The sequence below is a fragment of the Borostomias antarcticus genome (assembly GCF_949987555.1).
Source record: "Borostomias antarcticus genome assembly, chromosome: 2".
Taxonomy (NCBI): Eukaryota; Metazoa; Chordata; class Actinopteri; order Stomiiformes; family Stomiidae; genus Borostomias; species Borostomias antarcticus.
In genome coordinates, this window is record NC_140235.1 from 17,657,322 (window position 1) to 17,682,827 (window position 25,506).

A 25,506-nucleotide genomic window follows, 5' to 3' on the forward strand; every position below is an offset into this window, starting at 1 on the left:
TTGCAAGATGTAGCTTCATTGAGAAGGGATTCCTCCCTTGGCTGTGGATTTGATAAACATGTTTTTCTCACCCCTTCAATCAGGTTGTCCTCAGACTAGCTTTTCAGCGGAGCTTCCCGCCATCTCAGTCCTCCATACATCTGGCCAGCTCACCAGTACTCTCCACTCCCGCATCGGTCTTCAGCACGGCCAAGTACAGTATGTTGATGCTTGCTGATAAATAAAAGACACTGCGGTGTTTGAAGATTAAATTCTGAGGCTCTCTCTGGGGCACTTACAGAGTAATAAGAGCCTTCAATTAACAGACCACACCTTCACCTTCTGAGGAAAGTCACCTTGAACAATCAAATTATCCTCAAATTAAAGTCAATCATTGACAATCAATCAAAACTCATTATCTTGGAACCATTTTCCATATCATCCTACCAAGTGTCATGTGACCTTTAATGGCACCACCCACACCCACATCACAAACAGCTATAATCATCACTATGAACATCAGAGCCTTTGAACTGATGCACAATATTGATTCAAGCTGCTTGACTATTCTCACTCACAGAGCACGTCTTCATCGCAGTATGAAAATACACAGGAGACAGTTGCACATTCAGTGTCTCAGTGTATCAGCTCAGCTCATAATGCGAGCAAGGCACAGTTTGATGTGGGTTTTTATATGTACTGGAATGAATAGCCTGGGTTCACTTCTCTTCTGCTGTCTCCAGGATTCTGTGTGGGCAGCATTGCGTGCACACTACTGCCCTTTCCTACACAAACAAGTTGAGTCACCGTTCTGCTGGGCTCCAGCTCCAACTTAAAAAACAACAACTGATCCTAACAGATAAACAGTTATGTACTGTATGTTTAGGTGGCAGTGGGCTAGTCTTACATAAATCCAACTCTCTGCCTTGGGGTGGGAACCCCTTTTTGAAAGTCTGTTCATTCACGGCTGCATCACCGGAACTCTAAACTAGCTACCTCTCCTCCTATCCCCGCTGCCACTCACACAAGCATATCTGTGAGGACTAAACTGGTGAAAACCAGTCCCCTGAAAGCCATGTTCGTTCATCACCGCTCTTCCACCTAACCATTCCTCATCTTCACAGATATACTGTAGGTGCAGATTGAGCAGGAGAGGACCCCTGAGGAGCTAGTTGAGTTAGATGGAAGGGGCATGTTCTCCTCAGCTCCATATGTCCTGGAGGTAGCGTCTCTCCTCCCTTAGTCCAGCTAGCCTCTTCATGGCCTCCAGTTTATCCAGCTGCAGCTCGGCTGACATCATGTCTATCAGGGTGTCGTTGACGTCCTTGGCCATGTTCTTAGCATCCCTGGTGGGGGGTTGGGAGGGGGGTGGGGGGACCAGACATTCATTAGTGAACAGGACCCCTACAGGTTTCCTCAGGATCCCATTGGTACGCATCCTTTTCTACAATAGATATAAGAGGTGGTGAAAATTTGGTGATTCTATTCTCGATGAGTATCGATTGATTCACAAAATCTGAAAATTTGTATTTAATGGGTTACTGTATTTAATGGGTTACTGCAGTCAAATGGTGGAAATGTCATTGAAAGTTCTATCAATCAAATCGAAAATCAAATCGGCAATAATGGATTTGAAATCATGACCCCAAGAATTGAAATTTAATCGATTTATGAGATCACTACCAATTCCCACCCCTAATAGATATCATAACTATCATCAGTAGATACTGATAGCATTCTCACTATCATCACCATCCTCAACATCACCATCAGCCCCATGTGCTGAGCTCACCCGCAGACATAGAGGCAGCCATTTTGTCTGAGAAGGATGTCGATGATGTCGGTGGCGTGCAGGAGCAGGTTGTGCTGGACGTATCTGGGGCCCGACACCGTCTCATCCTCCTGGCTGTCCCGCGAGAAACACACTTTCAGATGGGTCAGCGTGCCCTTACCCACAAACCCCTGCAGTTCCTCCCTGGAAAAGAAACAAAATAGAGAGGAATCAGTAACGAGACAGCCTGAAGGAGTGACCACAAAGGCGTCTCAACCATTAGTTTGAAAGAGGTAGATGTCATACTGTACCTCTACCATACATGTGTAGAACATGGCTTGTATGTGCACCGGGGCTTGTGTCTTTAAATCAGACATTTACACATAGTATTACCCTATTGGTTCACTGATGCCACTGCCAACGCAGATTCAGAGAAGTGAAATTAAAATATCTGCTGATACCGAGTACAGAACGTTTCTGTTCAAATCACTAGACAGCTGTAAACATGAATTCAATACATTTCTCAAGTTCTTTCTCTGCTTGTGAAAAAATACAACAGTAGTCAAGCTCGATGAAATGGCACAGCAGTGGGCAGAGGTCTGTGCACCAGCCCAACGACCCATCCCATTTAATACAAGAGAAGTAGAAAATATGGATTTCATAAGGAAAGTCGGGGCCCGGTTACAATGTTTTTTTTAACAATCAATCCTACTCGCCTCGCGGCTCAGGATAACCTTGCTCTCTGCGAGGGTGTATGCCTGCCAAGTGCCGTCCTCATTGCCTGGGTGCTTTTTACAGGGCCTGGAGTGCAGCAGGGCTGGTGGGGGTGGCCAAGTTTACTGTTGCTGCAAGCCTGATCATATTTAATGTTAAGCAACCGGAGCGCCAGATTGACAGGACAGTCTAGCCATGCTCATGAACTCAGGGCCCGGGGATGTTGAGGGGGAAGGTCTTCCGTAACCTCAGGACTGCATGAGCCTCATGGTTTTAATAAAACATATGATCCATGGCTGGAATGCTGAACAGAGGTGAGAGACTGGGTTCTATATCGCTAGACTACTTCCCAAAGGCTGCTGCGATCTATTTATCATCTCATATTTCTGTGTCCTGGCGAACAAAGGTCTCTCTTTTTAAATAAACAGCCGTCACACACAATATTACCAGTGACGTTTCACTTCCTTGTAACAAGGCCTCTCTGGGTTCTGAGAGGGTCAGTCGGATCTCAACCAAGCATCTCTGGACACACAGTCCCTGGATACTGTGTTTACACAGAAAACAACTCAGGTGAAACTTTGGCCACAAACCAGAACCCTGCAACCCACCAGCCCTCCGCAGTGAAATCCGAATCCATGAAAAGAGTGAGAAAAATAAAATAACGGAGGAAAAGGCATAAACAACAGGGGAGCGACAGGGTTGCATGTCTGGTGGACTACTGCTGACCAGAGGTCAGATTGCTGAGCGCTGAGGTTGGTTAAGGGACCAATGACCGAGCTTGTTTTCTTTTCGAGAACGTTCTGGAGTCTTAGGATGACTTCTGGCTATTTATAACATCAAGAGACGGCCTTATCCTCGAGAAGCTCAAATTTCAAAAGTTTGGGTGCCGTTTTGAATTCACGACAAATGTAGGACTGTATTAAATCCAAACCACTTTACATTTCCTCTGGATAAGATCAATATCAACACCATTCCAACACAGTATCAAATGTTTAAATTACTTCCTTCCACCCTCACTCTCTTCCTATAGCTGCCGTTCTACGGCAGAGTTGTCGGCGACCTGTTTTGATTGAAATTGGCCCTTCGTCTGTTCAGAGCTGAGAGTCAGAACAAGCAGGTTTAATCAGATTAGACAACACTGTGGGACGAACCTTCGAATTCTCTGGGATATGAACAGCCATGCTATGAACAAAGAGAGGCGCGCGGCCATGAGGATACATTAACCGAGGGACAGAGGAGCCAGTGTAAAACAAAGAGGACTTCTTTCATCTGGGCCAGTTTGAAATTGATTACAGAAGACAAATCCTTCCTTGTACACAGTGAACCGGTGACACAACTATATTGGAACAATAGCCGCGACTAGGTTTTGTTTAGGTAATATTTCACTCGCCATCAAGTTGGCCAAATGAAATAGATAGACCCCATTCCGTGGGTTACGCCTTGTGATAAAATTATGCTTCATCACTTTCCGCCTCGACACCACTCACCCGACCCATGCTCAGCGCTCAGAGTGAGTTATATCTTTGGGACCGTGGGACAGCCAGGCCCCGAACATGTTTTTCTCTGCTCTCCCATTCAGGCATATTTCAAGGCAGTCCCCCCTCACCCACAGCTTCTCTTCTTCTCAATCACGGGACGCCGTCAAGGACGGAGAGGAGCGGATACATTCCGGAAGACCGTGACATCAGCCAGCCCGTCGGAGAAGAGACGAGATGTGCGCCGTTTACACCAGGATCACCGGCCTGACTGACTGCTTTGGGAGGCTCGGAGGAAGGGAGGAGGAGGAGGAGGGAGGGAGGGGGGACAACATTTTCTCTGACTCTCTGCCAAGTCAACTTGCTCTCCTCACACTCCTTCCACTACACTTCAAGTCTGTTCCACTTTGCTCCTGGATGCTATCAGAATACGAGTCGGGGGGGGAAGGGGGTAGCGGTTTACGTCAATACTCACCTGAACAGGAAGTCTCTGTCTTTGTGGCGGCAGCCGTAGAATAGCCAGGTCTGGCCGAACTCTGCCTCAAGGCAGTCCTCCCTCTGCTTCTCTCTGAAAGAAGGCAGGGGGAGATCTCAGAACTCAATCAACACACACACACCGCAACACTATCCAGGACAGATGATCCCTCCTTGCCCACACACACACACACACACACACACACACACACACACACACACACACACACACACACACACACACACACACACAGCGAAAGCTAAAGAGGATCAGTGACACCATTCAGTGGCGTTGTGCAATTTTTCGGGGCTCCCCCGCAGATCGGGCCATGGGGCCCCCCTCCCAGAGTGACATGGGATAGACATCACGGCCACTTAATGCTTTAAACATTTTTTCTTTATTATTATTGCAGGCATCATTGACAAATACAAACAAGTATTGTATTAGTATTGTAGTATTGTATTGTATTGTATTAGGCTATTATAACAGGAAGGTATTGTAGAACATTCGTTATAGCCTATAATTTGAGTTCACACAACGGAACGGTTCACACAACATAATCTGTATCAAAGAAAAGTCGTCTACAGAAAAAAAAACATATCCTGTAGGCGACAGAGGCTGCAGTCAAGAGCTGCTTTCTACATGTGTTGTAGTCAGCTTATTATTTTATAGGAGTGCGTCTCCTGGCATTCTTCTGCACAAAGTCCTGTAGGCTATAACACTCTTTAGATCTAGACTGCACGCGTGTTGACTCTCAATACTAAGGATAACCCAGACAGTCTCTCTTGCGACATTGTGCTCCTCCAATATGTCTTTATTAATTTAAGTTTTGAGAAATATCTCTCGGCACTGGCAACGGTCAGGTATTGTTAAAAACAATTTCAGTGCTGTGGCAACACTTGGCAAAATGGACTGATTTTGAATGAGCAGGGTTTGTGCAAGGTATTTGATTGTTCCACGCTCAATTTCCTTTATAGTAGCCCTCAAGGTCAAGGTCAACTTTATTTATAAAGCACGTTTAAAATCAACCGAAGTTGCACCAAAGTGCTGTACAATATATACAATAAACAAAAACAAAAAACAGAATAAAGTGCACATAATCACAGAACAATAAAAGGACAGGACACAAAACAGGACAAGGGATGTAGGCTATCAGGCCTCAAAAGCCAGTGAAAACAAGTGTGTTTTAAGCTGAGACTTAAAGAGCCCTAGGTTCTGTGCGTGTCTTATGTGTGGAGGGAGGCTGTTCCAGAGCTTTGGGCCAGCCACCGCAAAAGCTCGGTCACCCTTGGTCTTAAGTCTCGATCTAGGGACTGTTAAAAGAGTCTCGGAGGAGGACCTCAGGGTTCTAGATGTCGCCCGAACTTGAATCAGTTCAGCCAGATAGTGGGGGGCCAAACCATGTAGAGCCTTAAAAATAAACATTAAGATTTTAAAATCAATCCTGAAGCGAACAGGAAGCCAGTGGAGGGAGGCCAGCACCGGTGTGGATTGGACCTTTTTTAACATTGAAGTGGATGTGTGGAATGTTCAGTTTTTAGAGTGTGGCAGCTTTTTTGAAAACATCTACACGTTTTGTAAACTGCTGTTGCTCCTACATTTTTAACAGCTCATACACATATTATACAATAAAACGTTCACACAACTGTGCTGATTCGTATAATGTAAGTATCTAAGCCGTGTGACTTATAGTTTTCGCTGTATGACAATTTGTTCGGCAACTGCGCTCTCCATTGAAACGTATGGGCCCACACTCTAACTTTTGACCTGCTCATTTTGCATTTTTACCCTTGTTCTAACTCGTCGCCATGGCTACAGTTTTTAAGCTACACGGACATATCATAGCCTAAAATGTTCAGCATTTTCTCAGGATTCCTACGGTGTCAATATCTAAGCTGTGACCTTTATACTTTTTGAGAGAGAGCTGTCTGAAGCTGGCATGCCTTTCCATTGAAGTGAATGAGAGGATGCTCACAGTGTCAGTTGAGATTTGAATTTGGGGACACGCGCAGGCTCTCTGTACAGGCACCCTTTTATGACTACTGTGGTAGCATTCATATTCCTTCCTTCCATCCTTTCATCCTTCCATCCTTCCATCCTTCCTTTCTTCCATCCATCCATCCTTCCTTCCTTCCTTCCTTACTTATATTCAAAGAAATATTTAAAATTACACTCTTTTTCAGGCTGCAAACTCATATTAATATCTTTTCTCCTCTTTCAGCTATTGAACTCAATAAAACTATGAGTTATGATGAGTGGTCTAATCTATTTTTGAGTGTAGTACTAGCAGTACTTATAACAAACACGTACTGCTTTTCAATGCTACTGATTCTAACCTCAACTTCCATACAACACCTCCACAGCTACTGCTCGGCCCCGGAGTGGGCTATAGACACATGGTCTCCAATGAGGGGTGCATGGGGATGGCCTGGCAATCACTGACGTGCCCTCCCACAACCTCTAACCTGAGGGGGCGGAGTCTCGCCACCACGCCACTATCCACGCCACCGTCCCCACATCTCATACCCTTAGTTGGCTAAAGACGCAGTTTTCACGGTTGGTTGCATGTGGGTGGCCCGGGGAGCAGTACACTGTCCTAGACCGGCTCTGACCCGAGGGGACGGAGTCTCGTCACCACGCCAGTATCCACGCCACTGTCCCCACATCTCAGCCCCTGAGTGAGCTACAGACACACGGTCTTCACTGTTGGGTGCATGAAGACTGCCCGGATGTCAGTGCACTGCCCTCGACCTGCTCTGACTGGAGGGGGCGGAGTCTCGCCATCACGCCACTATCCACGTTACTGACCTCACAACACAGCCTCTGAGGTGGCTAGAGACACACGGTCTTCACTGGTGAAGGCAGGTGGGTAGCCCGGCACGGCCTACACTGTCCAAGACCGGCTATGACCCAAGGGGGCGGAGTCTCGCCACCACGCCAAAGACACCACAACTAAAACCCTGAGTGAGCTACAGACACACGGTCTTAACTGGTGGGTACAGGGAGATTGCCCGGACGTCACTGCACTGCCCGCGACCTGCTCTGCCCCGAGGGGGCGGAGTCTCGCCATGTCGCCACTACCACGCCACGGACCTCACAACACAGCCTCTGAGGTGGCTAGAGACACACGATCTTCACTGGTGAAGGCAGGTGGGTAACCCGGTGCGGCCTACACTGTCCACGACCGGCTCTGACCCGAGGGGGCGGGGTCTCGCCACCACGCCACTATCCACCCCACAGACACCACAACTAAGACCCTGAGTGAGTTACAGATACACAGTCTTCACTGGTGGGTGCAGGGAGATTGCCCGGATTTCAGTGCACTGCCCTCGACTCGCTCTGGTCCGAGGGGATGGAGTGTCGCCACCACGCCACTACCACGCCTCGGACCTCGCAACACAGCCTCTGAGGTGGCTAGAGACACACGGTCTTCACTGGTGAAGGCAGGTGGGTAGCCCGGTGCGGCCTACACTGTCCACAACCAGCTCTGACCTGAGGGGGCGGAGTCTCGCCACCACGCCACTATCCACGCCACAGACACCACAACTAAGACCCTGAGTGAGCTACAGACACACGGTCTTCACTGTTGGGTGCATGGAGATTGCCCGGATGTCATTGCACTGCCCCCGACCTGCTCTGACCGGAGGGGGCGGAGTCTCGCCATCACGCCACTATCCACACCACAGACCTCACAACACAGCCTCTGAGGTGGCTAGAGACACACGGTCTTCACTGGTGAAGGCAGGTGGGTAGCCCGGCACGGCCTACAGTGTCCATGACTGGCTCTGACTCCTCAAGGGGGCGGAGTCTCGCCACCAGGCCACGGACACCACAACTCAGCCCTCGAGTGGGCTAGAGACACATGATCTTCACGGGTGGGTGCATGGAGATTGCCAAGAGGTCACTGTACTGTCCCCGATGGGTTGTGACCAAAGGGGGCGGAGTCTTTCCACCACGCCACTACCACGCCACAGACCTCACAACACAGCCTCTGAGGTGGCTAGAGACACACGGTCTTCACTGGTGAAGGCAGGTGGGTAGCCCGTAGCGGCCTACACTGTCCACAACCGGCTCTGACCCGAGGGGGCGGAGTCTCGCCACCACGCCACTATCCACGCCACAGACACCACAACTAAGACCCTGAGTGAACTACAGACACACGGTCTTCACTGTTGGGTGCATGGAGATTGCCCGGATGTCATTGCACTGCCCCCAACCTGCTCTGACCGGAGGGGGCGGAGTCACGCCATCACGCCACTATCCACGCCACGGACCTCACAACACAGCCTCTGAGGTGGCTAGAGACACACAGCCTTCACTGATGAAGGCAGGTGGGTAGCCCGGCACGGCCTACAGTGTCCACGACTGGCTCTAACTAAAGGGGGCGTAGTCTCGCCACCACGCCACGGACACCACAACTCAGCCCTTGAGTGGGTTAGAGACACATGATCTTCACGGGTGGGTGTATGGAGATTGCCAAGAGGTCACTGTACTGTCCCCGATGGGTTGTGACCCAAGGGGGCGGAGTCTTTCCACCACGCCACTATCCACGCCATGGACCACAGAACTCAGCCCATGTGGTCTAGAGACACACGCTCTTCACCGTCTGGTGCATAGAGATTGCCCAGAGGTCACTGTACTGTCCCGACAGGCTTCCAAGCTTTTAAGCTATACATTTCATCATTTATTCCATCTTTCAGTTTTGACAGTATTACTCTATTGCTCATCTTTCAAGCTAAAGACTCAGTTCAAGGTTTAAACTACTCAGGTTGAAAAGTTTAAAAGTATTTAAGTTCTTAGCTTCTTTAGGTAATGCAGTTCCAATTCTGTTAGTTTCACATTTCAGCTAAGCTTCCAGGTTTTCCAGCCTACAAGCTTTTTAGCAATACATTCCATCATTTATTCCATGTTTCAGATTTGACAGTATTACAGTTTATCTTCCAGCTTTTGTAGCAATGTATTTAAGTTTTTAGCTTCTTTAGGCAATGCAATTCAGATTCCAAGTCTCCCAGTTTCATATTGCAGCTAAGCTTCCAGGTTTTCAGCTTCCAATCTTTTTATACATTCCATCATTACAGTATAACAATTTATCTTCCAGCTTTTGTAGCAATGTATATAAGTTCTTAGCTTCTGTATGTAATGCACTTCAGCTTCCAATTCTGCCAGTTTCACAGTTCAGCTAAGCTTCAAGGTTTTTCAGCTTCCAGGATTTTCAGCTTCAAGCTTTTTAGCAATTACATTCCATAATTTATTACATTTTTCAACTTTGACATTATTACAGTTTATCTTCCAGCTTTTGTAGCAATGTATTTAAGTATTTAGCTTCTTTAGGCAATGCAGTTCAGCTTCCAATTCTCCCAGTTTCACATTTCAGCTTCCAGGCTTTTCAGCTTCCAGGATTTTCAGGTGTGATGCATTTGAGCTTCCAGATTTTTCACATTCATGCATTTTCAGCAATGCTTTTGCTATTCCGTTCAGCTGCTCAGCATTCACACGCATATTCTGCAGGAAATGCAATTTTCTAGTTAGTGTGAATGCTGCAAGCATTCACACTATTGTTATCCAGTTCTTTATTTTATTTTTTTTTACTTCTTCTTCCGTACGTTTTTTGGCTCTCTGTAGCTCCTTCATACTTTGAGCCACTTAAACCATTCAAGTATCAAAATGTTCAGCTTGTTAAGGACATGCGCGGAATCCTTTCAGATTTTTTATACCTTTTATACTTTTTTAAATATTCAACTTTTTCAACAATTTTTTTGAATGGAAGTCTATGGGGGAGTTTTGAAACCTTCTTCAGCCTTCAACTCCTTCATACTTTGAGCTACAGAAACCATTCAACTATCAAAATGTTCAGCTTGTTAAGGTCTTTATGGGATATCTTTCAGATTTTTAATATATTTTATACTTTTCAAAATATTCAGCTTTACTCAAAAAAAAATTACAATGGAAGTCTATGGCAGACCTTGAAACCCCTTGTCAGCTTTGAAACCTATCTCCTCCTTCATTTTTTGTGCTAGAAACCTCCTTCAAAGTTTAAAATGTTCAGGACCTTTAGCCGAGTAAACGATCTATTCAGATTTTTGAAATTCCTTATAGTTTTTATGTAATTTAAGTTTGTTTTGGACCTTTTTTAACATTGAAGTGGATGTGTGGAATGTTCAGTATTTAGAGTGTGGCAGCCTGTGTTTTGAAAACATCTACACGTTTTGTAAACTGCTGTCGCACCTACAGTTTTAACAGCTCATACACATTTTGTACATCAAAACGTTCACACAACTGTGCTGATCCGTACAATGTAAGTATCTGAGCCGTGTGACCTATAGTTTTCGCTGTATGACGATTTGTTTGGCAACTGCGCTCTCCATTGAAACGTATGGGCCCACACTCTGACTTTTGAGCTGCTCATTTTGCAATTTTACCCTTTTTCTAACTCGTCGCCATGCCTACAGTTTTTAAGCTACACAGACATATCATAGCCTTAAATGTTCAGCATTTTCTCAGGATTCCTACGGTGTCAATATCTAGGCTGTGACCTTTATACTTTTTGAGAGAGAGCTGTCTGAAGCCAACATGCCTTTCCATTGAAGTGAATGAGAGGATGCTCACAGTGTCAGTTGGGATTTGAATTTGGGGACACGTGCAGGCTCTCTGTACAGGCAACCTTTTATGACTACTGTGGTAGCATTCATATTCCTGCCTTCCATCCTTCCTTCCTTCCTTCCTTCCCTCCCTCCTTTCTTCCCTGCTTCCTTCATTCCTTCCTACCTTCCTTATATTCAAAAAAATATTCAGAATGACTCTTTTTCAGGCTGTAAACTCATATTAATACCTTTTCTACTCTTTCAGCTATTGCACTCAATAAAACTATGAGTTATGATGAGTGGTTAAATCAATTTTCAGTGTAGTACTACAGAAGCTGTACTTATAACAAACACTGCTTCTCACTGCAACTGCTTCTCACTTAAACTTCCATACAAAATCTCCACTGCTACTGCTCGGCCACGGAGTGGGCTATAGACACACGGTCTCCAATGAGGGGTGCATGGGAATGGCCTTGCGGTCACTGACCTGCTCCTGACTGGCTCTGACCCGAGGGGATGGAGTCTCGCCATCACGCCATTATCCACGCCACGATCCCCACATCTAAGCCCCTGAGTTGGCTAAAGACACAGTTTTCACAGTTGCGTGCATGTGGGTGGCCTGGAGAATGTGGGTGGCCCGGAGAGCAGTACACTGTCCTCGACCGGCTCTGACCCCAGGGGGCGGAGTCTCGCCACCACGCCACTACCACGCCTCGGACCTCACAACACAGCCTCTGAGGTGGCTAGAGACACACGGTCTTCACTTCACCGGTGCGACCTACACTGTCCACAACCGGCTCTGACCCAAGGGGGCGGAGTCTCGCCATCACGCCACTACCACGCCACGGACCTCACAACAGCCTCTGAGGCAGCTAGAGTCACATGGTCAGGGGGCGGAGTCTCGTCACCACGCCACTATCCACGCCACTGTCCCCACATCTCAGCCCCTGAGTGAGCTACAGACACATGGTCTTCACTGTTGGTTGCATGAAGATTGCCCGGATGTCAGTACACTGCCCCCGACCTGCTCTGACTGGAGGGGGCGGAGTCTCGCCATCACGCCACTACCACGCCACGGACCTCACAACAGCCTCTGAGGCAGCTAGAGTCACATGGTCTAAACTGGTGAAAGCAGGTGGGTAGCCCGGCGGGGCCTTAACTGTTCACTACCGGCTCTGACCCAAGGGGGCAGAGTCTCGCCAACACGCCACTACCACGCCACGGACCTCACAACACAGCCGCTGAGGCAGCCAGAGACACACAGTCTTCTCTGGTGAAGGCAGGTGGGTAGCCCGGCACGGCCTACAATGTTCACTACCTGCTCTGACCCAAGGGGGCGGAGTCTCGCCACCACGCCACTACAATGCCACGGACCTCACAACACAGCCTCTGAGATGGCTAGAGACACACGGTCTTCACTGGTGAAGGCAGGTGGGTAGCCCGGCACGGCCTACACTGTTCACGACCGGCTCTGACCCAAGGGGCCGGAGTCTCGCCACCACGCCACGCACCCCACAACTCCGACCCTGAGTGGGCTAGAGACACATGGTCTTCACAGGTGGGGGCATGTGGGAGGCCCAGAGTGGCGTACACTGTCCAAGACCGGCTCTGACCCAAGGGGGCGGAGTCTCGCCATCATGCCACTAACACGCCACGGACCTCACAACACAGCCTCTGAGGCAGCTAGAGACACACGGTCTTCACTGATGAAGGCAGGTGGGTAGCCCGGCACGGCCTACACTGTCCACGACTGGCTCTGACCCAAAGGGGCGGAGTCTCACCACCTCGCCACTATCCACGCCACAGACCCCACAACTCAGCCCCTGAGTGAGCTAGAGACAAACGGGCTTCACCAGTGGGTGCAAGGAGATTGCCCTGAGGTCAATGCACTGCCCCCGACCAACTCTCACTCGAGGGGGCGGAGTCTTTCCACCATGCCACTATCCACGCCATGGACCACAGAACTCACCTCATGTGTGCTAGAGACACACGGTCTTCACCGTCGGGTGCATAGAGATTGCCCAGAGGTCACTGTACTGTCCCTGATAGGCTTCCAAGCTTTTAACCTATACATCTCATTATTTATTCCATCTTTCAGCTTTGACAGTATTACTCTATTGCTCATCTTTTAAGCCAAAGACTCAGTTCAAGGTTTAAACTACTCAGGTTGAAAATTTTAAAAGTATTTAAGTTCTTATCTTCTTTAGGTAATGCAGTTCCAATTATGCCAGTTTGACATTTCAGCTAAGCTTCCAGGTTTTCCAGTTTACAAGCTTTTTTAGCAATACATTCCATCATTTATTTCATGTTCCAGCTTTGACAGTATAACAGTTTATCTTCCGGCTTTTGTAGCAATGTATTTAAGTTTTTAGCTTCTTGAGGCAATGCAGTTCAGCTTCCAATTCTGCCAGTTTCATATTTCAGCTAAACTTCCAGGTTTTTCAGCTTCCAATCTTTTTAGCAATACATTCCATCATTAACAGTTTATCTTCCAGCTTTTGTAGCAATGTATTGAAGTTCTTAGCTTCTTTATGTAATGCACTTCAGCTTCCAATTCTACCAGTTTCACAGTTCAGCTAAGCTTCCAGTCTTTTCAGCGTCCAGGATTTTCAGCAGTTCAGGTTTGATGCATTTCACATTTCAGATTTTTCACATTCATGCATTTTCAGCAATGCTTTTGCTATTCCATTCAGCTGCTCAGCATTCACACGCATTTTCTGCAGGAAATGCAATTTTCTAGTTATTCTTACTTCTTCTTCCGTACGTTTTTTGGCTCTCTGTAGCTCCTTCATACTTTGAGCAATTTAAACCATTCAAGTATCAAAATATTCAGCTTGTTAAGGACATTATCGGAATCCTTTCAGATTTTTATACCTTTTATACTTTTTTAAATATTCAACTTTTCAAAAAATTTTTTGAATGGAAGTCAATGGGGGAGTTTTGAAATCTTCTTCAGCCTTCAACTCCTTCATACTTTGAGCTACAGAAACCATTCAACTATCAAAATGTTCATCTCTTTATGGTCTTTATGGGGTACCTTTGAGATTTTAAATATATTTTAACAAAATATTCAGCTTTTTTCAACAATTTTTTACAATGGAAGTCTATGGGCAGACCTTGAAACCCCTCGTCAGCTTTGAAACCTATCTCCTCCTTCATTTTTTGTGCTAGAAACCTCCTTCAAAGTTTAAAATGTTCAGGACCTTTAGCTGAGTAAACGATCTATTCAGATTTTTGAAATTCCTTATAGTTTTCATGTAATTTAAGTTTGTTTTGGACCCTTTTTAACATTGAAGTGGATGTATGGAATGTTCAGTTTTTAGAGTGTGGCAGCCTGTGTTTTGAAAACATCTACACGTTTTGTAAACTGCTGTCGCACCTACAGTTTTAACAGCTCTACACATATTATACATCAAAGCATTCACACAACTGTGCTGATTCGTACAATGTAAGTATCTAAGCCGTGTGACTTATAGTTTTCGCTGTATGACGATTTGTTCGGCAACTTCGCTCCCCATTTAAACATATGGTGCCGCACTAACTTTTGAGCTGCTAATTTTGCATTTTTACCCTTTTTCTAACTTTGCCATGCCTACAGTGTTTAAGCTATATGGACATAGTATACATAGAAATGTTCTGCAAGTTCTCAGGATTACTGTGGTATGAATATATAAGATGTAACATTTATAGTTTTCACGATAGAGCTGTCTGAAGCGGACCATGTCTAGGATCAGAGTGTCAGTTGGGATAAGAGTGTTGGAAGCTGTTGCTTATTTTGAATTTGTGTGCATGTGCAGCCTCTCTTATAGGTACAGGCGCCCTATTATAACTAATGTGGTAGCACAGAACTCAGCCAAAGTGGAAGAGAGACACATGATCTTCACTGGTGGGGGCCGGGGGGTAGCCCGGCGAGGAGTACACCGTCAATGACTGGCTATGACCAAAAGGGGCGGAGCCTCGCCACCACGCCACTATTCACGCCACAGAACCCACTTTTCAGCCCCTGAGTGGGCTAGAGACACACAGTCTTCAATGGTGGATGCATGGAAATTGCCCGGAGGTCACTGTACTGTCCCCGACTAGCTGTGACCCAAGGGGGCGGAGCCTAACCAGCACGCCACTGTCCACGCCACGGGCCCCACAACTCAGCCCCTGAGTGGGTTAGAGACACACGGTCTTCACCGGTGGAGTCAGGTAGGTGGACCGGAGAGGGGTACACTGTCCCCGACTGGCTGTGACCCAAGGGGGCGGAGCCTAACCAGCACGCCACTATCCACGCCACGGGACCCACAACTCAGCCACTGAGTGGGCTAGAGACACACGGTCTTCACCGGTGGAGTCAGGTAGGTGGCCCAGAGAGGGGTACACTGTCCCCGACCAGCTCTGACCTGAGAGGGCGGAGTCTCGCCACCATGCCACTGTCCACGCCACGGACCCCACAATTCAGCCTGTGAGTGGGCTAGAGACGCACGGTCTTCGCCGGTGGGTTCATGGAGATTGCCTTGTCCGTAGTAGTACTAGCAGTAGCTGTTACATACAGCTGCAGCAGCTAGCCCACCTCACATTTTCTCCAGGAAATGTACTTTCTAGTTTATATTATTCTACCTGTCTCGAAGCGTGAGGCATGGCTAGCTGGCTCGGCTGTACTGGGCTGTGCTGTCTGTATGCCTAGACTCTGAGCTGACCAGGGGGTTGCTACCCGCGGCCGGGCCCGGTGGGGAGCTAGCTGGCTCGGCTGTAACGGGGCTGAGGGTCTGGCTGGGTTGTCTGTCCGCTGCCTACCTGAAATCGGAGCTGACCACGGGGATGCTAGCAGTGGCCGGACCGGTAGAGTCTACCTTTGCTGCCTGTTTGAACAATGATGTTATTTTTGGTAGCTTCGCCCTCTCCTGTTCAGCTTTCGCTCTCGTTTTGTTTTTCTGAGCACCGGTTGGGTATTTGCGCTTCATTTTTAGTTTTGACCGGCAACGCAATTTCTGTAGGCTACTGAACTTTAAATTAGCAATGCTTCCCGCTTTGCTCTGAATGCTGCCCAGCCTGCCAATGAGCATTTATGTTCAGCCGGCTAGCCCTATCACAGGTAAGCAAATAATTATTAGAATGATACACATGACGGGGTGCCTTGCAACATATAAGCGCCCCGGGCTGATGTAACAGTTGGTTGGGGGGCGCATTATAAATAAAAATAACATAACATAACATAACAAGGGAAGGGGGCGGGCCCTCTGCGTCCTGTTCCTGTTACGACTTTGGAAATCTAAGAGGCTACAAAATGTAAAGAAAAAAAATAATCTAGTGGGGCCTCCTAAGCTCCGGGGCTCCGGTACGCCAGTGACACCATTATCTACTGCATAACAGTAAACGCCACAATCACCTAATGCATGGGTCTGAGTGGGAGGCACAGTGGGGACATGGAGATTACACTCCGCTAGAAGATGGATCGTGCTCCTGTTGACGGTAGCTGAAAATGAAACTGGAGGTTGTGTACTCGGCGTGCGTGCATGCGTGTGTCTGCTGTAAAAACGATTCCTCTCCTGGCCATGCAGTCTGGCAGGGCTCCCGAATGCTTTGCAGCTAGGGGGCAGAAAGACAGGAGTGGAGCTGAGCTGCTATTAACGTGGCACACCTGCTAAGAGCCAGCAGCTCTCGCTAGATAAGAGCGCGACCCCTGACCTCCGCTGTAGCGTCAGTCGGCTGAGCCCCTGAAGGCCGGCGCTTGGTCTGCCAGCCCTGGACAGACAGAGGGGCGGCAGGGAGGGCAGCCTTTTCACAAAGGCCCTCAGAAGAGCCACATAGAGGCGACGGGCCATGGGCCGGCGCCCAAACACGGAGCAGGAGGCCTCAAGGATGACAGGCTGCTGCTCTCACCCGCTAAGCGAGTCATCCTGATGGCCCTGGGCTCTCTGTCGGCACGGGGAGAACCTCTCTGACAGCTGCTCCCCAGGACTAGACACAAGGACAGCTCATTAGCAGGCTAGAGACGGCACTCCTGCTGCTGGATAGCGCTCGTATTGCGAATCTGGTCTGAGAAGACGACATGAAAATGACTGAGAGGATTAAACAAGCAGGTAAAAAGCAGTTAGAAAAGCCAGACTGGGCTCGGTGGGGCTCCTGTGTTAGTGCGAGTGGACTGTTTTGGACGGCTGCCGGCCAGGTGGACAGAGGCTGTACGATTCCACTATTCTACACCCGGGACCTCCTTCTCCTCATCTACAAACAGCCTCCAGTAATTTCATTGTCATTTTAGTGGACTTTCCTCTCTCTCCTTCCCTCTCCCTCATCTCTCTCTCTCTCCCTGCAGGGATCAATACCAATATGAAAAATCTGGATTCCATTCTGCAACGTGTAGGAGAACACAGGGGCGCCTCCTCCTGAATACAGATTATATGTGGTCTCTCTCAGCCCGGCCCAGGATACTGTCCCACTGGGACGCAGCATCACCGCCTCGCTGGGTCAGAACCATGCCTCTCCCATGAACAGATGGAGGGGGGCAGACTGTGATTTGGCTGTCTTCGTAAACACAGCTATCTTCTGGGGATGTGATTTGCCGCCTGGTGTGAATGTTGTTGTTGTTAAAGCCTTTACAGAAGCCAGTAAACAGCCTGAGGACCATAGTCACTCCAGGCTAAAGGTACTGAGCGACAGTCTTCTTCTTCTTCTTCGTCGTGCGGGTTAGGTGTTGTGTCCTCTTCTCCCTGGGCTTGTGGCCGAGGGGGCTATCCTTTTACCACCTTGAGCCTGGGTGAGGGGTCACCCGGGCTATATATCCGACATGGCTCCTCCAGGAGCCATGTCACCGTTTCGTGATCCAAAACCATAAGGCCATAAATTCCGTTGGGTGTCCGGTATATCGGACAGTCCTGGATGACATGGTCTACAGTTTGTTCCTCGGCGCCACACTCGCACGCCGCTCGGGATGCCAAGCCCCTGGAGCGACACAGTGATTACTACAGACTGAAGCTACAGTACGTGACATAGCTGCATGCTACTTCTTACTGGTGTAGCAGAACAACCGAACAACAGAACAAACAACCCAGCTAACAGATTCTAGGAGCACCAAACAGAGAGACAAAAATACAAACTGTTAAAAAGACAGCGCACCTCTGGTTTGAAACGAAGAACGAAAACTGTGTGTTGACTAGACGGCAACAGCAGTAGCAGAAGTCTGATCTGTGAGATTTATTTTTGTTCCTCACCCGATGAAATCGTGTGGAAGGGACTTCAGATCTACACGTGTACGTTTGTGCGTGCGTCCGTTCGTCACACATGTACCAGAGCCCAGAACCCTTGGGGTGCTTGCCACAGTTCATTTTTTCCATTGCCAAGTACATTTTGCTTTGTACATAAAAAAATTAAGTAAAAACTCAGTAAAAGTATAGTCTCACTATACTCAGGAGCCTGGGGCCAGTCTACTTTCTAAACCCACAGAGTTCAGAGCTTGAGGGGTTTAGTAGCTCTTTTGGTGCTTGTTCTAAATATTAGGATTCTCATAAGATATACTTTAGTAATCCCTGTGGGGGAAATCTCATAAGTTTGTATTGAGGTGCATTGTGGGTATAATTATCATTAGTTCCCAGCAAGCACGGACGGACCCGGACGAGCCCGATTGGGGCCAACTGAAATCATATCATGACTAGTCAGATCTGGACCAGAATATCACCATATTACAACTACAGTGGAAACCCGGACGAGCCCGACTGGGGCCAATTCAAGTCATACCATGACTAGTCATATCTGGACCAGAATATCACCCTATTTCAATAACAATGGAAACCGCTTATATATCATGGTTACAGTGATCAACCGCTTATATGGATCAAAAAGCTTGGGCCAGAATCATTAGCCAGTAGTACAAATGCTGTTTAAATTATTCACATATAATAATCAAGTAATCTGCTTACAGTGTTCATTTTGGGTCTTTTCATACATGACAACATGGCAAATATGGAAAAACAAAACAAAATATAGCTGCAAGCAGCAATAACGGGGCCAAGCGCAACGAACGCATCAAAGCCAACGAGGAAAACATGCCATAGCTACATTGGAGCTATGCATGTGAGCATCTATGTCGCCTGACCAGGTGAATCAGGTCAAATTCATGCAACAGTATCATCATCACCATGATCATCATCATCATTATACAACTATGTCACATATTACACTAAATGCCTCTCTCACACAGACTCCCACAAAAGCCAGTTCATTTATAAAGGCTCTACACAATATCTTAAAGCACACTTTAAAGATGTACACACACATCAATTCTTTATGAACGCTGATAGCATCTGTGTAACAGAAACATGTCTGGCATCTGCCATAGCCACATTTGAGCTATGCATGTGACTGTCTTTGTCACCTGACAAGGTACATCAGGTTAAATTCATGCAACAGCATCATCATACAACCACAATCACAGTTAATTAATCTGATGATGTCAAGTGAGTGTCAGGTCCTTTTAAGCATCTCAACACATTTCTTCTATTTTGGGACATATTTTTAGGACCTATTTCTCTGCATGTCGACATCCCACCTGGTCATTGTCCAGGCCTTCCATCTGCCTGGGAGACCCACCTTTACCATCAAGTATCACTGCAGGGATAGCTTGACATTTCAGCAATCTGTGAACAACACTCACAATTCTTGTTTCTCTACCTCTACCTCACAGTTTTCAGAAGAATGCCCCTCTCCTACCCATACATTTGGTGTAAGTAGGCTATGTAATTTAAGGTCTACATTTCCATCCAATTGACCTGAATGACTACTGTCAAACTAAAGTGGAGTCCATATGCATTCAATTGTAGTGATCTTGATTATTTCAGTTAAACAAGCACATTCTTCATATAAGAAGAGACGACACATTGGTTTAATTCTAGCAATGAAAATACAATGAAAGGGCAATGGGGGTCCCTTTGCACAACAATGCTTATATAAACATCAAAATGTAATCTGACAGTGTTGTGCCCAATTAGTTAGTTGTAGAGCATGCCATCAGCTACCCATACAAGCATTATGAACCCCATTTAGCCACGGGGGGCGCTACAGCAATCAATTGCGTTTAAGCCACTTTTAAGAATTTGGGCTCGTTATAGCGCCACCCTTTGGCCTAACTGCTTCATATTTCTTCAGTTACCTCAAGATATGCTCTGGTACTACTATATCTGTTTTCGGAAATACCATCCAAGCGGTTAGGCCTGAACAGGAAATGAGCTCTCTAGCGCCCCCATTCAGTTTATTCTGGCCAGTAATGGAGGCTGTGCCTCGGGCTGACATTGTTGATATGAACACAACGTTTTGTGGTGTTCCATGCATTCCTTCAGAAGTTATATGCCTTTTTGTGAAAAGCACACCCTCTGCAATATTCAATTGCTCACAGTGGCTATTTTCATCAAGTTTTCTAAATTATGGCGAGATGGAACTTTAGATATTCATTGCTAGATTCTATAGACTGTGCTTCATGTAGATTGACAAAACTTCCTAGGAGGAGATAGATTTCAAGTGTTTTTCAAAAAATACAAAATTGTTGCAAATTAACATAATCTGAAGTTATGGCTCCTTGAGGCAAATTTGTTACAGCTGATGAGACATATATGCCTCCAAAGCTTCATGACACTAGCTCCAACGGGGCATGACATATGACCATTCAAAGTTTGCAATTTAGCCCCTTTTATGTATTTTGTCTGGTAATAGCGCCACCCTGTGGCCAATCAGGCTCTTCTTTCTCCAGTGACCATTAGACATACCCTGGTAACACTGTACCGTGGTTCAGAAATCTCTGCATGGCGGTTTGGCCTAAACTGAAAATGAGCTCTCTAGCGCCCCCATTTGGTTTGATTGGGCCAATAATGCAGTGGCCGCCTCAGGTTATATCTGCACAGATGTCTACCAAGTGGCGTGGTGTTCTGCACAACCCTTAAGAAATGATACCCCTTCATGTGAAAAGCCACGCCCTCTGCAAATTTCATTGGCTCATAGTTGCTGGTATATTTAACTTTTTCAACTTTTGCCGAAATGGAATTTTAGATATTGGTCCCTAGATTATCTGTACCGGATGTCATGCAGATTGGTCAAAATCTCTAGGAGGAGATAGATTTTAAGCGTTTTTCAAAAAATTCAAAATGGCGGAAAACCTATATAACCGGAAGTTATGGGTCCTTGAGGCAAATTTGTTCATCATGAGGAGAGACATATGTGTGCAAATTTACATGTCAAACGGGGCCTGAGATATGCCTGTTCAAAGTTCGCAACTTCAGTCGGCTGCTATAGCGCCCCCTTTTGGCCAATCGATGTGAGACTTGCTCCACTGCTGCGGGGCCTAAGCCTCTATGACTCTGCCGATTTTCGTAAAAAGCGACCAGTCGGTTATAAGGCCTTGCATAGACTCCCATGGCGGAATAATAATAATACTACCAATTAAAGCTGCAAGCAGCGTTGTGGGGGCCAAGCTGACCACACGAAAGATGAAGCAAATGCGACTGATGTTTTGAAGGCTTTAGAGATATGTTTGTCGGACTGCAACTACACTGCAAACTTGGTAAACACAGCAAACGTTATAACCACTGCAAACTTCAACCACTGCAAACTATGAAAATCATTCAGCTCAATAAAACAAGAAAAGTAGGCTGGTCTAATACTCAACACTCGTGGGCAGCGGATGAGAGCTAAAGTCTTTCCCACACCCGTGTGGCCAGCCCGTTCGTGGAAATTCTGCCACACCTTCTCTTTCAAGGCTGTAGGGAGGACCAGCTGAAAGATGGAGTTTGCGGTGTTGGGGTCCCTCACACACTAATGCAAGACTCCCTCCCTCAGAGTCAGCCTCTTCCTCTCCTTGAGGATCTGCCGAGTGTCACGTTGCAGGGCGATCCTTTCTGTTGCACTGGGCGGTTTCCCTGTCTGCAAGGATAACAGCATGTGGCGAATCATGTCATCTTTTTGCTGGGCGTCCTTCCATTCTCCAGGGGGCCCGGCCCAGCTGCACTTCTTCTAGGTCAACTTGGACGGAGAGTTAAGCATTTCTGGGCATGGGTCTTCCACCCTGGTGAGAAAAGTCTTCAGGGCCAGGATCTCCTCCTCTTCACCATCCTCTCCTCCATCCACAGGTACACAAGAATCAGCATTAACATTGGTTTTGTCAGGCTGGAACTTGATGTTGAAGTGGTAGTTGTAGAGTCTGGCTGCCCACTGTTGCTCCAAGCTTCTCAGGTTCACCTCCTGTAAGTTTGCGAGAATGTTGTTGTCAATGAATACTACAAAATGGGAGCCTAGAGTGGAATTTCTTGCTGCACCAGCGAAAGACGGCCTACCTTCTGATAGCAATGAAGGTAAACAGGAGTCTGGCCAGTGTTCTTCACTTCTTCACTTGTACCTTCCCATTCAGACAAACTAGACTCCATTGAATCTTCAAAACCTTCCCCTACTCCACAGAAGTCTACACCCACTCACTGCATTTCCTTTACCCACTTTGACTATTTGTACACGGCCATGAACATGGCAAACAATACGCAACCAAGTTCCGTCTGCTGCATTTTACACAAGAGGAGCGCATTATTGTACTATATGTGATTGTCTGTACTGTATGTGCTTGTGTCTATGTAATTGTGTCTATTGTATGTTATGTTCTCTGCTGTACTGTATGTCTGTGATTGTCTACTGTATGTGCTTCCGTCTGATTTTCTCTACTGTATGCAATTGTCTATGTGATTATCTTTACTGTATGAGCTTGTCTATGTGATTGTCTCTACTGTATGTGCTTGTCTGGATAATCGTCTCTACAACAAAACCCATGAATATGATGTACCGTACTGTAAGATGCCTCCCCCACATGGCAAACATTTGTAATACACACATATTACTTACTCTAAACAATAGGCACACGAGTCCCTGGTCTGTGAGCCAAATTTCACAACTTTTAACTGGCAGGAGCGACCGACAACAATGTCTGCCATTGACTTCCACAGCAGCATAATTACAATAATTATAAGAATGCACTTTGGATGAACGGGAATCGAACCCTGAACTCGCTGCTTGCGAGACTGACGCGCTAGCCACGACGGATCTTACAAAGTGCGTCGCAGATTTGAGTGGATAATGTCAGCTTCTGCTTCCTCTTGGTAGAGTGAGTCCTGAGCACTTAATTAATGTCACCTGGTAGGGTTGCTTCCTCTCGGTAGAGTGAGAGGGGGGGGTGTCTTTGTTTAAATTGGCACACAGCGAAAAGTATACATAGCATAGCTCAACTATTTACTTCTTCAGAATCCAGACAATCACGCGAACATTTCGATGTATAAAATGTCCTTCGGTCTTCAGAAGTGTAGGAGAGGTGAAGAGTTAGAAACAGTTAGAGATTCTAGAGCGAAGAGAGATTTTCTAGAGTGTGGCTCCATTGATTTCAATGGAGGGGGGGGGTCATTATTCGAACTGTCACAGAGTGAAAAATATACATCGAAGAGCTTAGCTTTTTTGATTTTATGAATCCCAAGAGTCGTGTGAACGTTTTGATATATAAAATGTGTATGAGCTGTGAGAATTGGAAGAGGGATGGCAGTTTAGAAAATGTGTGACTTTTTCCAAAATGCGCCTTTCACCACTCTGACACTGGTGAAATTGTGCAGAAGACAAAAAGTGTTCCTTTCATTCTGCAATCAAACAAATGAAGTAATAATGAAACCATGGGGTGTTTTGAACTCAGCATGAGCCAGGGAATCCATTGCTACCATAATTTTGAAGATTGGACATACAGTTCAAAAGTTACTGGCATAAACGCAACTCCAACTTTGACACGCTGGTGGCGCTAGAGTGCACTAGATGTCAACATGAGGCTTGGTGACAGATGTCATGGATATGTCCCGGATGAGTGTGCCAAATGTGGTTTTGATGGATTAAAACATTACTGAGATATGATCCCTGTTCCTGTTTTGCAGCTTTTCTGCCAATTTTGATTGGCTGTCACGAGCGAACGCAATGGATAATCAAAAATCCCTGTACATCCTTTGTAGACATTGGTGTATAGATGACATCCACCGATGTCCGTGCAGATTGGTGAAAGTTCCTAGGAGGAGATACATTTTAAGGGTTTTGCATATCATTCAAAATGGCGGAGGAGCCAAGATGGCCACAATGACATCTTAGAGTGCGTTGAATCCGGCTTGAGCCAAGGAATTAAAGGACACCTGAAGTTTGAAAATTGGACTTGCTGAAGAAAAGCTGCATGCATAAATGCACCTCCAACTTTGACACGTTGGTGGCGCTAGAGAGGGTGAGGTGTGGACATGAGACTTCGTGAGGAGGGTCAGGGCACTGTCCCGAATGAGTGTGCCAATTTTCATAACTTTCTACCATAAGCTTCTATGGGCTGCCATAGACTACAATGGCAGAGGAATAATAAAGAAAGAAATAAGAAAAGGTAGAAACTTAGTGGTGGCCTACGCAGCTTTGCTGCTTGGCCCCCAATAACAATAGGGTCTTCGCCCCTTCGGGGCTTGGCCCCTAAAAAACAAAACTATGATACACGGACCTGGACGAATCCGGACTCAAGTTATATCATGACTAGTCAGATCTGGACCAGAATATCACCGCTTATTTGGATCAAAAAGCTTGGGACGGAATCATCAGGCCTATAATGCTGTTTAAATAATTCGCTTATTTCAGTGTTTTTTTGTCTTGCGTCAATTTAAAGTTGCACTGAAATGAAAAAAGCATTCTGTCCCATTTTGGTTCACATAATTGGTCATAGTGTTCACCTATTCAACGATGTATGCCAAAAAAATTACAAAATTCTACTTTTGTTGTAATCTTATATCAAAGTATATAATTTCTTACTTCCTGGAAAACGGTAGGTCACGTGTAATGACGACAACAGGTACCTTAGATTTTAGGCCAATAATCTCACGACATCCACCCGTCAATCAACACTATCCTTCTATCGAATCTGTCTAAAGTTCTTAAAATCCGTCCACTTGTCAATGTTCCAATCAAATTCCTCTAAACGCATGTCCCACCCTCATAGCTTGTTTGCGTTGGAAATACGTCAAACTAGGGAAGTTAGATGATCTCAAACGTCCGTTTCAGTGCGACTTTAACGCAGAGCCAGGTTCTCGTCGGTCACGTGGATTGATAATTCCTGCACTTAACGGCAGACGAGTCGAGGTCAATAACGAGAGAGCAGCAGAAGAACATCCAAGAGAAAAAGATCAGAGCCAAGAAAGACGTCGTCTATAAACAGGTTTGTGCGATTTATGAATTATGAGAAAACTCTTTATAACTGGCATGGAAGTCGCTTTGGACAAAAGCGTCAGCAATGTAATGTATGTTCAAATGTACTAGCAAACTAGCTAGCTACTTCGACGCGAGAGTGTTGAATTACTTTTATTAAGTTAACATCTCAATTATGAGACAACTCCTGGCAGTGCAATGTTTATGTATGTACTTAAATAGTGGTAAAAAACGCCCATACAAAAACGCCCATACATTTAGCAAGCAAGCTACTGTAGTATATTTTTATACTGTATTATACTG

The 25,506-nt window shown here is 46.4% G+C and overlaps 1 protein-coding gene across 4 annotated transcripts in view; it reads right to left on the reverse strand.

Annotated features, from left to right (window-relative positions):
- Positions 1 to 256: 256 nt before the first annotated feature.
- Positions 257 to 25,506, reverse strand: part of mtrr (5-methyltetrahydrofolate-homocysteine methyltransferase reductase) — a 54,601-nt gene continuing 29,351 nt past the window's right edge. For 3 of the 4 annotated variants that reach the window (XM_084458549.1, XM_084458550.1, XM_084458548.1), the window contains exons 13-15: positions 4,415 to 4,507; positions 1,772 to 1,954; positions 257 to 1,325 (exon numbers count right to left, since the gene is read on the reverse strand). In XM_084458549.1, coding sequence (XP_084314675.1) covers positions 1,181 to 1,325; positions 1,772 to 1,954; positions 4,415 to 4,507 — 421 coding nt within the window. In that variant the 3' untranslated portion in view covers positions 257 to 1,180. Of the gene's footprint in view, positions 1,326 to 1,771; positions 1,955 to 4,086; positions 4,508 to 25,506 lie in introns of those variants that run through there. The other variant, XM_084458551.1, reaches the window with a different exon arrangement.